Genomic DNA, 15,856 nt, shown 5'->3' on the forward strand with positions numbered 1-15,856 from the left:
AGCACTGGCACTCCATAATTCAGTCTTCCCTACTATAAATTTCATGGTTATTACAGGTGTATTAAGATAGAGAAGACTGACACTGTTCCAGCAGAGAAACAGCAGAGAGGTAGTATCAAGTTTTGTTAACATGCAACTAAGTCATTCTCATACACCACTTGCATTCTTTTGTGACAAAAATTTTATTGCTGTTGCTTATTCCAAACATTTGCCATTGTCTGTTTACCTGAGTGGACACCTCATTAGCATATTTAATTAAAAACATAACAGTAGTTAAATGGTAGTTAACAGGCACATAAAGCATTATATTACAGTGAACATGGAGCATGGACAGCATTTTAGTCTGAGCAATGCCAGAGCTTTGCTCCCATTATCCACAAGGAAGTACAAAAGAATTTAAGGCACATGTGACCTGCTGCTTTCAAGTAACAGTGAGGCTAGAGGGGTCATGCAGACAGCTTGGCTTCAATTACTATTTCGTAGCAATATGTGTTTCTTTCACAATATAAAATTGAAATGCAGTATAAAAATACATCTTTTCACAGGGTCTAATAGTGCCAAGTGCAATTTCAATATTTTAAATGCTATGGTATTTAAGTTTGAGGTACATTAAGAATGCAAATTGTGCTGGAGTTTTTTCAGGATATCACATTCAGCAGGAGAGAGACTTATCTTTCCCTCTTTCTTCCCAAGAGAGGCTGCATTTTTAAGTTACAACAGTTTTTCTTGACCTCTCCCATGAGATTTATCCTGCGGTATTACTGATACCCTGATTCCTCTTACTGCAGGGATAGTTAATGGGATACCATAATTTATAAACACTCCTTGAATACACCTTTCACATCCGAGAGACAGTTTCACCCTCCTTTTCATAGACATCTTGATCCTTTTTGCCTTGTTTCTTTTCTTCCTCATCGAGCTGGGCTTCAACCTGATTTGGATCAGTATAGGTATAAAAATAAGCCATGACAGCAAAAATGATGCTGACTGCCAACAGCAAGGCAGCAAACAGCACATACTCTGCCCACTGCAAAAAAAGAGAAAAAGTATCATGTCTCCATCAGTATTTGTTCCTCAAAAGAATTACACAATTTTACCCTTTGCAAGAAATGTAGTTAATTCAGAAGGTGAAAGTGAGCATACGTAACAAGTATCATATGACTTAAAGGACTAAGTATTAGATGTACATAATAAATACTAACGCAACTCAGAATTGAGGTAATTTCTGTAGTTCTGAAGAAACAAGAGTTCTGTGAACGCTGAGAAGTTCTTCAATACCTTTTTCCTGAATGCATAGGAATGGACCAAAAGACTGAAAAGGAAACTGAGCCCCTCCTTTCGGTCAGGTAATCTCATTTTAAACCAGGCTGGCAGTGATCTTGGCTTCCACTTGTCAGCAATCAAATGTTTCTACTGACCGCAAATCTGGGCAGAGAGCAAGACCAGGAACTCTAATTTCAAAGTGCTACGCCTGCCTGAAAAGTCTCAACAGCTCCATTTCATGCCTTTTTATTCCCGGTTAATTTAGCTGAAACAAGGACTGCCAGATCTCTTTCAAAGACAGGCTCTTCCCTCTCTCAGATATCCCTTTTGATTAATTATGGAGAACCAGAACTTTCATGTTTCAAAGAATGAGGTTTGAAACCCATGGAGCCAGAAGGAGGGCTGTGGCAGTGCTGAGGTATGCAGGTGCAGCATCATTAGCAGTGAACAGAATTTTGGTAGGTTTTAATCCTATTAGTCTAGAATTCCAGCCCAGAAGCTTACAGCCTTTCCACACCATGAGAAGCAATTTATTGTAGAGATGCTAGAAACTGCTGCTTGCAAGATGAGGAGCCTGGCAGAGCAAGAGTTTAGAGTGACAAACAGCAGATAGAAGTGGTAGAAACCTTTGTTGAGAAAGTATTGTTTAAAGCACTTAAAAGTTTCATGTGTTTACACATATATACACACATGTTGGGGAAGTGCTGGGGAAAAAAGTCCAAAAGAAACTTTAGAGGAAGCTCAAGGAGACAAGTTACCACCCTGTTGTCACAGCCTTCAAGATTAGTTTTAATCCAAATAGGTTATAAAGATTCATAACTTCATTACTTATATACTCTAATGAGATTATTCAGTCAAGCACTAGTTCTACAACTGCCTGGTACACTCTTAGCTAACAGTAACCTCATGTATGCCGATTATGAATGCAAATCCAGCATAATGCTGATGTTCAAAAGTGATGGTTGAGGATTATCAGACATGACTCCCCCTGGATTAGAGCTGCAATATAATAGCATGCTGATTGCTTGTGTGCTTACCGGCTCAATGAGTTCGGATGCTCCAGCCACAATAAGGACGATTATGTTACCAACAGCCACAGTCAGCAGCCATCCTGCCTGCAGCACTGCCTTCATGTTAGATGGGGCCTACAGAATAGAAGTAAGACACTGATGTTTTAGTCAGACACTGCTATCACTTATTTTCTGATGTTTACTGCATTCTTTACACTATAAAAAACGCTGATTCTCTGGTGGGAGAAGGATATTTGTATATATTTTAATTTAAAATTGCTAGAGAACTAAACAGGCATGGAAAAGGCTTTGAAGAGGAAGAGGTTACTGGGTACTAACTATAACACCTTTGGCTTTGTACACACTGCATAACTAACAGGCACCTTTTACATCTCAGGCACACATGGCACACATTAAATGAATAAATTGAGTTCATCATACTCTAGCAAGCCACATCTTAACAACATTTCCATCACTGCCGTTTGTAGACACACAGCTAATAAACTGGAGCTGGAAGACAAAGGAATTAAGAGTGCATCATGAAACTGCTGCTAAAAGCTGTATGGAGGAAACTGGTGTAGAGATAAGGTGGCAGTCCTTGTTTATTTTATATTTTAGGGCTCTACCATTTGGTTTTATAGCAGCAGGACAGTTCCACCTATTTTCAGTGGAAAGTCACACATGAGGAGATTTGAGGACTGGCAGTCAAATTTTCAAATTATCTAATTCGTCTTAGCTTCAAGCCGACCTACATCAGCCTACAGTCCTGCTAGGGATCTCTGGAGGACATAATTGTTGAAACAAAGCAGGAATACAGAACCACAACTTCGAAACAATAGACGACAGAAGATCTTTCTTTGTACCAGGATTCTTAAAACAATGAGAGCTCTGAAGGGCAAAACCTACCTGTGAGTATGAAAACTCCAGTCCAGTGACAGAGAAGACTACTTCTCCACATGTAAGAAGAAAATACTGAGGGATCTGCCAAGCCATATGGACTGTATTGGGTGGGATATCTTCAGAATATATTACATCAAGTGTGTTTCCAGTACACTAGAAATTAAAATAGCACATTAGGAGCAGTGAGAAAGAGTCTGCACACTAAAGGCACTCTAAACAGTTCTATATCAACTCTAATCATCTATACACAAAGTTCGTGATAAATAAAGATAAATATTATATATGAAGCACTGCATACCTAGTTATGAAGTAGTAGTTATTTTACAGCAGACTTCATGCAAATCCTTAGTGTCAAAAATGGCTGAAGATTTAAGGCCACTAATGATGAACATGAATTCTTGCATTATGTTATTATCATACCCATCATTATTTTTATAGTTAACAATAGCTTTATGTTCTGTTTAACATACCTGCATTGCATACCATATGTGCAATTAAGGGCAAGAGAGAGAATTCTGCAAGTGTTTTTTTAATTAAAGAAAATACTGACACTGCCCATCCACCAGCACTGTCAACTCACCCCATTAATTACAATTGTATAGGCACTGCCAAATCCAAATTTGTTTGAAGTAACTGAACAACTGTTTGAATTTATAATAGCCATAATGTTCTCTTTTCTGAAAGAAAAAAAAAGCGCACAGTTCAGACCATAGATATAGACATTTGTGCGTATTATATAAAATAAGAGAGTTCTATGTCCTTTTCCCAAGAACAAGTACATCTTTAAGTGGTCAGATTAGGGTACCTTACCTTCCTCCTGCTAAGAGGCTGTAATTACTGGCAGAAAGAGTCATCAGTGTTCCAAAAGAAGTGTCACCCATAGTGACATTGATAGTATAAGGCGAGTTGTTTATGAACCTTTAAAATGCAAGAGTGATTAAATATTAAAAAAAAAAAAAAGCATAAGTCAAAGAATACAGGTTTTACTTGTAATAATATACTGGCAGCACAACAAGCATTAAGTCTTCCTCTTTCATTTTTGCCAGTTAACATTTTTGAAAGAACTCCAAATCTCTTGAAGTGTATCTAATGCAAAAAGCAAACTAGACTCACATCAGCTCACGGCCTGCTTAGGAGGATGTCAAAAGCAAGCCTCTACTACAACCACCAATAAATGCATCTGCAAATGGATGATGTAGAGGAACAGCAGAGAAGCAGTACAATACTTCTTACCCAAGATTAAAAATGGGGTATAGACATGCAATCCAGGCTGGTTGTCAATGAACAAAAAAGTCTAGACAATGCAGCAAAACATATACTTCCAATTTTAGCTGAATTATACCCAAAGCAGATATGCAAGATAGTTTAGATAAGTTATACCCCACAAGTTCCTATATCCCCTAAACATCAAGGGAAGTGTCCAGCAAGTGGAGAGGTCCTACAGCATAGAAAACCATGTTAAGCAAGAGAAGTCCACCCAAAAGACAGACTGAAGAGACAGTCACACTACTGCCAAAATTTAGGAGCAAAACAAACTCTACCTGATAAGATTATTTCCTTCTTCTGGTTTTGATGTGACATTGTCATCCAGCTGGTGGAAGAGACCATTATCAAGATACTTCATTGGTATCAGTGAACAACTTCAATGTGCACTATTACATCACAGTGTGAATTAATGGATGTTTCAGAACAAGACTCCAGACCTTCCCTTTTAGGATTCTACTAAGATACATATCTACTAGAAAATACTGTATAACCACACATTTAAGTTTTGGTGAAAGGGTAATTGTCAAGTTAAATACTAAGTTGGTATTAAAAAAACAAAAAACAAAAAACAAAAACCCCAAACCAAACAACACAACAAACCACACCACATCATAGGATGGATTGAATGGGAAAGGACCATTAAAGATCATCTAGTTCCAACCCCCTCTGCCATGAGCAGAGATATCTTCAACTAGACCAAGTTGCTCAAAGCCCCATCCAACTTGACCTTGAACACTTCCAGAGATGGGGCATCCACAGCTTCTCTGGGCAGCCTGTTCAAGTGCCTCACCACCTTCATGGGGAAGAATTTCTTCCTTTTATCTGATCTAAACCTACCCTCTTTCAGTTTAAAGCCATTACCCCTTGCCCTATCACTACACACCCTTCTAAAAAGTCCCTTTCCAGCCTTCCTGTAGGTTGCCTTTAGGTACTGGAAGGCTTCTATAATGTCTCCCCAGAGTCTTTTCTTCTCCAGTCTGAAGAACCCCAACTCTCTCAGCCTGTCCTTGTAGGAGAGTTGCTCCTGCCCTATGATTGTCTTCATAGTCCTCCTCTAGACTTGCTTTAACAAGTCCATGTCCTTATGCTAGGAAGCCCAGAGCTGAACACAGTACTCCAAACAGGGTCTCATGAGAGCAGAGCAGAGAGGGAGAATCACTTTCCTCGACCTGCTGGCCACACTTCTTGTTATGCAGCCCAGGATATGCTTGGCCTTCTGGGCTGCAAGCACAACTTGCTGGTTCATGTCCAGTTTTTCATCCACCAGTATTCCCAAGTCCTTCACAAGGCTGTTCTTAATCCCTTCATCCTCCAGTCTATATTGATACTGGAGACTTCCCCAGCGCATGTGCAGGACCTCACACTTGGCCTTGTTGAGCTTCATGAGGTTTACATGGTCCCACCTCTCAATCCTGTCAAGGTCCTTATGGATAGCATCCCTTCCCTTCAGTTTATCAACCACATCACACAGCTTGGGCTCATCGGCAAATATGCTGAGGTGCCCTCAGTCATATTGTCCATGTTACCAAGAAAGATATTAAACAGCACTGATCTCAATACCCACCCCTGAGGAACACCACTTGTCGCCACTGTCACTGTTCTTCACTTGCGCTTCTTTGAGTGCAACCACCCAGCCAATTCCTTATCCGCTGAGTGGTCCACCCCTCAAATCCACATCTTCAATGTAGAGACAAGGATGTCATGCAGGACAGTGTCAAATACTTTGCACAAGTCCAGGTAGATGATGTCAGTTGCTCTTCTCTTATCCACCAGCATTTTAACTCTATGGTAGAAGGCCACCAAATTTGTCAGGTACAATTTGCCCTTAATGAAGCTATGTTTGTTGCCACCCATCATCTCCTGATTTTCCATGTACCTTGGCATAGTGTCCAGTAGGATCTGCTCCATGATCTTGCTGGGCACAGAAGTGAAGCTTACTGGCCTGTAGTTCCCTGGGTCTTCCTTTTCCCCCTTTTTAAAAATGAGGGTTACATTTCCCCTTTTCTAGTCAGTGGTAACTTCACCAGCCTGCAACGACTTCTCAAATATGATGGATAGTGGCTTATCAACTTCATCTGCTACTTCCCTCAGGACCTACAGGTGCATCTCATCAGGTCCCATGGACTTGTGCACTTTCACGTTCCTTAGATGGTTTCCAACTTGATCCTCTACAGTGGGAAGTCCTTTATTCTCTCAATCCCTGCCTTTGCCTTGTGCAATTTGGTTGGTGTGGCTGGAGCACTTGCTATTGAAGACTGAGGCAGAAAAGTCATTCAGTACCTTCTCCATATCCCAGGTAACCAGGTCTCATGTTTCTTTCCAGAGAGGGCCTGCATTTTCCATGCTCTTCCTTCTATCACCAACATGTCTATAGAAGCTTTATCTTGTTGCCCTTGATATCTCCGGCCAGATTTAATTCTGTTTGGACTTTAGCTTTTCTAACTTGATCCTCAGCTGCTTGAACAATTTCTCTGTATTCCACCCAGGCTACTTGCCCATGCTTCCACCCTCCATGGGCTTCCTGCCCTGCTCGCTAAAGTTCACCAGTCCCACTGGTACTACAAAGAGTTGGAGAGACAGAAAACAAGACAACAGGAATAAAACAGCCTGAAGCATGTCCTCTCAGCTTCACACACTCCATGTGCATAGTTGCCAAGACATTAATGTATATCTTGGGCATCAAGCAGGCTTACCCATTTAATAACGATGCTCGCCTCATTATTTTTAATTTCAATGGTGTGACGCTGTCCCCCTGACAAGTTGATAGGTTCCATTGCACTGTTATTTCCAGAAATTACGTTTAATGATTGCAGCTGAGAAGTCTCAAATGTCATGTAGTCCGTCTACAAAGACAAATGAATTACTAAAAATTTCCATGCAACAATGTATTTGTTATTTGTCTACACCTTTGAGGGAGTGTTATGGACCCTGGGGTGGGGATCAGAAATTTACACATATGAAGTGCTAGGCATTGCGAGTATCTCCAGACTTTCATTTTTGTTATGTTTTCTATATCAAGCACTAATTTCATTTGATCATCCTTTTTTATTCATTTCTTTTGTTACACAAGCTTCAAAGTAACATGAGCTTCCTGCAAGCATTATGGAATAGCTGTTATTTTCCTGTGTATCTCCTGCTCCAGATAAATCAGGCTTACCACCAACACCAAGTACAATTTTGTTTAGCTACAGAGGCAGAACTAGCATAACTTAAGATGTAGCATTTCACAAATAGCAAGGCCTTCTGAGAGATGCAAATGCAAACTGAATCTTTATGGTTTCAGCATAACAGGAGTGACTATTACCAGGACACGATTTAAATGTTCTAAATATATTTCATCAGCATAAAATACATAGAACATCAATAAACATGTTAATGTAGTAGTACTAAAATAACTCATTTTATGGGATTATAAAAAGGATTTTATAATCCAAAACATCTAGATTATAAAATGTCTATAGCAGAGTGTGGAGGATTTTACATCCCTCATATTCACATATGCACCATGGTTATATCAGTTGCACATCAGCATACAATTTTGGTGCCCTTATCTTCTCACAGCTCAGTTTCCATGTGAGGCAAGTTTAGAGGATGATGGAATAGGGCTTCTCCTCTTATATGGAAAGAGGACTGCAGGCTGTCAGAGAACAGACTTCCTAACAGTCATCATTAAAAAAGTCCATCAAGCTCCACTGCATTTTGGTGGCAATAGGGCTATTAGTGTTGTGCTGTAATAGAACCTGAAAAGGTCATTTGACAGCAAAATCTGATGTAGCTGTGGAAAAAGCTATCACTCACAGTAAGTACAGTGATTTACTAGAGTTGAATGGACTTTTTCTGAAGGAAGGAGTGTTCTCGCTGTTAAAAAAAATAAGATAAATCACACCTTTTTAGCAAGAGTGAAGTTTTCACTTAATTGAAAATCACTATTAAGTGTCTTAAAAGCAACTCTGGCCAAAACAAACTAGTATCACTTAGACTATTGAAATAGTCACTGTTTCTTCACTGTGTTTTCAGTAACAATTCATGCCACAAAACAAAACAAAATCTTTAAGATTAATAGATTAAAAAAAACCCTAGAAAATAATCAATTTTGAACCATTAGTTAAGAACCACTTTGACTTACTCCAATAGAACCTTTTTTTAACTTGCTATTCCCCATCTCCCCTTACTTACATAATCCATAGATGTTAAATTCACGGTCTTCAGCTGAGGTTCAAACTGAACTGTTGCACCATCAGTTCCTAGATTTATTACTTTGATTTGGGATTGCCCAGCTGCGGGGAAAACTGGAAGAGTTTTCTGTACGACAGAAAAAAAAAATATTATCAGTGCCCTATCTTAAATCACAATGGAAAAACTATTATAATTACTGTGATCTTATCTCATGAGGAAGATTAGCATTTGCCTGATGATCTATAAACGCCAGAGGGATGCAATGTTAATAATGGGATTTTGTTACTGGTCTCTTTATGTACATCCCACAAACACAGATCCATCCTAACCTTTCTGCAGGAGATTCTTGTGCAACAGTCTGGGAAGTAACCAGTTTTTATGAATCTCCTGCTCAGTGGCAGTGTGTGTACACAGCCCTGGCCTTCTGAACAGGGCATTCAGGAACACAGCCTGGATGTGTTTGTACCAGCTGAAGGCCAGATCCTTTACTTTCAACTTCAAGAGGAAGCAGTTTTATTAATATAAGACTCATTTCGCTGCCAGGCTCAGCCATTAAACAGTATGGCCAGCAGGTCAAGTGAGGTAATTCTGCCCTTCTGTTCTGCTCTGCTCTGGTGAGACACCACCTGGAGTCCTGTGCCAGCTCTGGAGCCCTCAGCACAGGAAAGACATGGACCTGTTGGAGAGGGGCCAGAGGAGGCCACAGAAATGGTCAGAGGGCTGGAACAGCTCTGCTGTGAGGACAGGCTGAGAGACTTGGGGTTGTTCAGCCTGGAGAAGAGAAGGCTCCAGAGAGACCTTATTGTGGCCTTTCAGTACTCAAAAGGAACCTGTAAGAAAGATGAGGACAGACTTTTTAGCAGGGCCTGTTGTGATAGGACAAGAGGTAATGGGTTTAAACTAAAAGAGGTAGATTTAAACCAGGAAGGAAGGAAGAAATATATATTTTTTTTTACACTGAGGGTGGTGAAACACTAGGACAAGTTGCCCAGAGAGGTGGTAGAGGCCTCATCCCTGGAGACATCCCAGACCAGGCTGGACGGGGCTCTGAGCAACCTGATCTAGTTGCAGATGTCCCTGATTGTTGCAGGTGGGTTGGACTAGATTACCTGTGAAGGTACCTTCCAACCCAAACTATTCTATGATTAAGGAGCTAAGTCCTCATTCCTAACTAAAATTAGAGTTGAACATCTCACTTTGATAGTGCATGAAGCCAGGCCAGCACCTCTGGATAGCTATTCAGCTCTTGGGATGCAACGGATCACCTCCCAGAGGTGTTGCTGACTCCCCACTGACAATGGAAACCTATATCTGGTTCAGGCATCACACCTCCCTTTGGGGCAAGGAAAGTGAGGTATGATGAATCCTGCCTTAAACAGGTGTCATCTTTGCTCATGCTGTGATGTTGCTTCCCAGACTGTGGCCTGTCACACTTGACTTCCAGTCTAAATATCAGAAGGGATCAGAGATAGAAAGCAGCTCCCTTGTAGGCCAAACAAATCTTTGTTTTTAACTGAGATTAAAAGCTAAAGACCCAAGGTTGGTTTTAATGTGTGATTTATGTTAACGGCAGAGGAGATGTTTTTACAGGGTGGTGTTCACTGCTAGTTAATTTTATTAACGTATATTGCAATAGTGCGATCAGCATGATATTTTCTCTCCACTTCTGTGCTCATATGCTTTGTCCCAAATTTAGGAGTCTTGCCTCATTTTCACCTTAAACACACTTTGTTCTATATTAATAACTAAGTATTAATAGTATTAATAAATATTTGCATGTGGCTGAACTTACATCTATTTGCACCTGCACAAGGGCAGCAGCAACAAAAGCCAAAGACGCAAGGAGCATACCAACAGTCATCTTCCTCAGGGACCTAGTACAGCAACAAAACACACATGTGAGTTGGAAGACAGGTATGAATTCAAAACTTCAACCGTTAGTTGTTTTCGTTCCACAGTGGGAAACTCAAATGGCTACATCTAGCACATTATCAACATCTGAAGGGCTGATGTTACAGAAAGTGTTCTGCTAAATTAAGTGTTCATATTTACACTGTTGGGAAATATATCTTTCCTGCAGCATCTTAACCTGTTACTCTGCATCTGCTGGGCTCAAACATTGAACAAACATCATTATTAGGTTTCCGGACAAGTTTGATGTGCAGGAAGAAAAAAAACCAAACCACCAAACAAACACCCAAACAAACAAAACCACAACCACAATCCAGTATGGTTGTTACATTTAGAACAATGAAAAGACAAGAAGTTACTCTTTTTTAAAAGGCATAACAACATGTGTCTCTATTGCTATGTTTAAATCAAAATGATATTGCACAAAAAAAGAGGTCCGGGAACTATGTTCAATTAGTAGACATCTCGACTGACATACAGGTATCTGTAAGGGTAGAGTTAAGGTAGTTATTTTATTCATGGCATAATTTGTCAGATGTAGAGTGTCCACAAATGGATGATAGTGTTTCCAACACAGCACATGCTTCCAGGTTTTCATAACTAGACAGAAAAGTAGCATCTTGGCCCTATAAAAGTTTAAGAACTGTATTCTTTCCAGGCTCTCCAACTTGGAAGTGCTAGCCACTTAATTACCCACATTGAAAATAACATGCAGTGTCCTCCAAAACTACACATAGAATTATCTAGTTAGCCAGACTCCTTGCTGGAACTGAAGAGGGAACATATCTCAGGTAGTTTTAAGACCAAAACATGACACATGCTATGGATATATGTTGTATTTCTATTTATTCTTTGGGAGGGAGAGGGGGTAGACATAGGAGAAGCGTAAAACAATAAACAGCATCTCATGCAATCAAAAGATTTTCCGCTTAACTGGAAAATGTTGTTACTTTACTGTTAGATCCTTTCCCTCTAGTCTGTGGTGTCTGTACATACCACTTAGAGTATTTTTTTAGATTTTAATTTAAGATGTTAACGCTGTTTTAAGCACACTACTATTTTCTCCTTAGCTGAATGCCTGTTTTTGTTACATTATGATATCTGGAAGAGCAGTTTAAAGAAACCACTAAAATGAGCCTCTGTTGAAGTCAGGTAAGTATATCAACTTACGTGAAATTGATCTTGCATTTCTTGATTAAAGGATAAATCACAGCATCTACAACTGGGACCATTATAATAATCAGGATTGGATTCACAGTCTGTTGAAGATGAACATAAGAAGGGAAAAAATTAAGTCTCTTTCAAAGTACTTTTATTTAAATTAATGGCACTTGAGGCTTATATAATCTTTGGAAAGTACTTAAAATTGACAGACAGGAGATTACTGTACCTGCATTTGGTCTGGCTGAATCTGAACAGCTCCCTGTTAAAGAAAAAATAAACAGGTTTTAGTATTATGACAAATAAAACTGATCTGAAAAGTAAATGTTCATTAAGGAAAAAAGCAATAAAAAGTAACCTACAAAATTCCCATCCATAGTTGTGGCTTGCAGTGTCCATCTTGAACCCTTAACAAAAGAAAAAAAAGTTAAATGCCACAGTAAATCAGTCTTCCAAAGTTCATCTTCAATTGTTTTCAGAAGTGTTGAGAAAGACATGCAACACAATTAAAAAAAAAAAAAAAAGCTAGCTTGCTGCAGGAATATTCTTACTCTGCAATGTAAACATTTGAACAAAGTGATCCTTGTGGCCCATTTCGCTTTATTTACTATTTGCGTGAAATAGAGCGGAAAATAATTTAGATGTAGAGATTAGATGTGACAGGAACATCCCACACAGAGCATTGTCGTGTGCTTTCCATAGAAGCCACCCAAGTGCCTTTGTGCCACCTGCCTGAGCACCCCACACCACTGGCATGTCCATCTGTCCTTCACACAGCCCATCAGTGAGCTGCCAAAGCCAGGGCTGGACCTGCTTTGAGTCCTCTGCCCAGAAAACCTGCCTAGAGCTGGGTCCAGCGGGACTGATGTTAAGGCTGAGCCCAGCGTGAGAGGAGAATGTGCATCACTGCATCTGTTGCTCACCTTTAACCACCCGTGATGTACCCCTGTGAGATGCGATAGTTGTTGTTCATGGAATAAGTATTTTGTTCTGAATTTCACAGTGGGGTTGCCTGTGGTCACGCTGCTGCTTGCAGCTCACTGGTACAAGACTAAAGCAGTACCATCCAGGCAACCTGGACCAAGCTTCCTCCACTCTGCCTTGGATAAAGCTTTCGGTCCCTGGTTCTCTCAGACACTCCCCTGAACTTGTACTTCAATACTTAACTCTGAAAGCCTGCTTTCATGAGTCCTGAGCACTCAGTCCAAGTTAAGAGGAATTATAGGCTAATACAAATGCTTGAAGGTATGAAGTATTTATAACAAGTTTGAGTGATTAAGCAAACTGGCAACCAAGCTCATTTCAGCCCTGATTCTCCAGAGCATTTACACTAGGACTCTATACTGCATCTCACGACTGAGAGTGGCAGAAGAGTTAGAACTAAGAAAGCTTTGAATTGCTGTTTCATCCTCCAAGTCCTGGCAGATACAAGATTTGGAGAGGCCTCAGTCACTGAACTGGTCCTGAGCATGTCCAGATAAACCGACTTTCCCCTGTTTGCAGAACATCCCATACTACCATGACTTGGAAAAACTTTCCCTTCACATTAGAATCAGATTAAAGAGTTTGCTTAGAACTATTTTACGCCCTTCCATAGGTGCCTTTTATGTCTGGTGACCTCAGAGTACAGGGAGTGACATGGTACAGCTATAATTGCTGAGCCAAACAATTTCTACTTTACCTGCTGGTCAAAAAGCGCCCAGAACATGGGGAGAGGGATGTAAAGGAAAAGCACCTTCAACACCATTTTAGTTTGAACAATCAGTCGTTTCTGCAGAAAATGAGAATTACACAAGAGAAATTAGTGAAAAAAAAACCAAACAGCTGCAGGCTGCTATTTGCAGCACAGCAACAGATAAAGACATATCACATAATGTTTACCTATGTCCTGAACTTTGTGTGTTGTAGACACTTCACTGATTTCTGTTAAAAAGCACAAGGTCTTTCCTGTGGGAAGGGCTGCTGATTAAAGGTGACATTGGTATCAGGGAAACCTGCACCTCTTGGCATGTATACTACTGGCAGCATGAGATTCAGCACCTTAGTGCTGCTTTATTTTTCTAGGAAGAAGGCATTTGAACAACAGGTGACTGAAGAATGCATTTCACACACACAAAAAATACATATAGGCAGAAGGAAAATAAAGGTGAGAGGCTAAGGTTTGTGTTGCCATTGATGGCACAGCAGGGTGGATATGAAGTATGGGACATAGCCGGGGACACAAGGCTTCCAGAGTCATGGTAAGGAGCTTGTACTGAGGCCAGGAGGATGCAGTGTTTATCCACATAAGCTGAAATTCTTAAGCATAATTCTGTAGTTTGATCCTCAGACAAGTGTTAAGGCCCTGGGCATTAACCATGCCAGTCAACACCATGTCCATTTTTACCTTCTGCAGTCATTAAACCTGCATATTTCTGTTTGAAGTTGATTCTGAAGCTGGTTTGCTGGGAGAAACAAGAAGCTGAAAGGGATAATTCTGGCTATTTTACACTAATTCTGAAACTACTAAGTGCTTGTATTTGTTCAACAAGGGAAATAGTCTTTATCTCCCTCGAATTTCCCCAGACAACCTATGATCACACAGAGCATCAGCCCAGACACAGCTCTGCTTTCTCCCACAGGAGTTGGGGTGGTAACCTGCAGTCCTAGGGGAGCACTGAGACTGGGCCAGACCATTAGCTTCTGAGAGGCCCAAAACTATTCACCCAGCACTTCAGGCAATGGATCAGAGCAGACAGAAGCTGATGGTTGGGGATGTCACAGTACAGGAGTCATACTTACGTCATACTTCTCACTTGCCCAGTCTAGCCAGTGCTCTCTCTTGGGGAACTCCTTGCTGCGATGCCGAAACCGGTTTTTGATGGCAAACTGAGAAGGAAAAGAATTATGTTTAATGGAATTAACAAATATTTGTAATGCTCTAAGGTATTTCGGCATTAAAGATGACACTCCTGCTTTAGAGGTTGCTAAAGGTAACTTAAGTTAACTGCTTGAGGCATCTAAAGGAATATTGCATGTAAGGACTCACACTGCATATCCAACTGAGTGTCCACCTGGGATTAGCTGAACCAAACAGCTCAGAGCAGCCTGTCTCAGTGTGGCTTGCTGTTAGGAACTTGAAGACCTGCCTGCTTCAGACTAACTTACGTACAACAATAAAGAGAAGAATGTCATAGGCCCAGGTTTTCAGAGCTGAATGGCTGTAGGAGTATATTTCACTATGAGAAACCGCATCTTGTAGATATTCCTCATACCCTAACACTGAATATACACCAATATAGTCCCGAAGAACTCCCAAGACTTTCTGCACAGAATAACAAGCAAGGCTGAGCTGGGCCTTATGCAAAGCACTTTAAGTGAAGGCCAAAGTCACCTATAGGGATTTGGTTTTGACAGTGCTCACAAGAGAAGCAAAGATCTGGGCTATAACAAGCAGACAGAGAATGAAAAAGCCCATAAATGAAAAAAAAAAAAATCCCCTGATCTCAAAGTTGAGAAAACACTGCCATGTTGGGACATTCAGTGCTATTCACACAGATTTAGCTCCTTTCCATGCAGGCTTGCACTGACATGTAATCCCTCTGATGTCCCTAATACAGTGGGGATCAGCACAACTCTTCATTGTAAATAACAATAATAAGCAATGCAGTTTTGCTGAGAAGAGATACTAGTAGCTGTGCTCCTGACTCAGGTCAATGCATGTTTGCCTCTTCCTGCAGGGCTGCATAAAGGCACATAAATGAGGAAGGAATGATTCCCAGAAGTTAAGATAAGCTTTTGCACATCATTGACACCTTGCTTTGTTTCCTTTGTGTATAAATTCAGATATAAACCAAGATACAGATAAATACAAAGGCAGCCTGTAAATCTGGAGGCATCAGTAAGAAGCCTTCTGTAAGAAATAAAAATTTAAAACCTTCTAAAGTTCTTGTATTATGACAGATTTCTGATTTAGGCAAGTACACTAAACAGTTTTTAAAATTGCATTAAGAGTTTTTGGTAATAAAAATAATACTTACTCCAATGCATTTGAAAACTTTAATCATTATATTGCCTTGAGGTCTAACTTTCTTGTACATCTTGCTCCCAATTATGAACACAACTACAATACACAAATGGAAAGCAATTTAGGATTAATAGGAAATCATGGCAAGTAATTTGGTATGGAA

The 15,856-nt window shown here is 40.2% G+C and overlaps 1 protein-coding gene across 1 annotated transcript; it reads right to left on the reverse strand.

The window, feature by feature from the left end:
• Positions 1 to 278: 278 nt before the first annotated feature.
• On the reverse strand, positions 279 to 15,766 carry LOC136108775 (solute carrier family 15 member 1). Its single transcript, XM_065850897.2, has 15 exons — positions 15,707 to 15,766; positions 14,469 to 14,555; positions 13,369 to 13,458; positions 12,050 to 12,094; positions 11,917 to 11,949; positions 11,697 to 11,785; positions 10,408 to 10,489; positions 8,616 to 8,741; positions 7,133 to 7,282; positions 4,715 to 4,764; positions 3,984 to 4,091; positions 3,754 to 3,850; positions 3,180 to 3,326; positions 2,301 to 2,408; positions 279 to 1,027 (listed from the first exon to the last, which is right to left on the reverse strand). The coding sequence occupies exons 1-15, from the start codon at positions 15,764 to 15,766 to the stop codon at positions 839 to 841; spliced, it is 1,461 nt and encodes a 486-aa protein (XP_065706969.2). The 3' UTR covers positions 279 to 838.
• Between the last annotated feature and the right edge of the window lie 90 nt (positions 15,767 to 15,856).

The sequence above is a fragment of the Patagioenas fasciata genome, chromosome 1 (genome assembly GCF_037038585.1).
Source record: "Patagioenas fasciata isolate bPatFas1 chromosome 1, bPatFas1.hap1, whole genome shotgun sequence".
Taxonomy (NCBI): Eukaryota; Metazoa; Chordata; class Aves; order Columbiformes; family Columbidae; genus Patagioenas; species Patagioenas fasciata.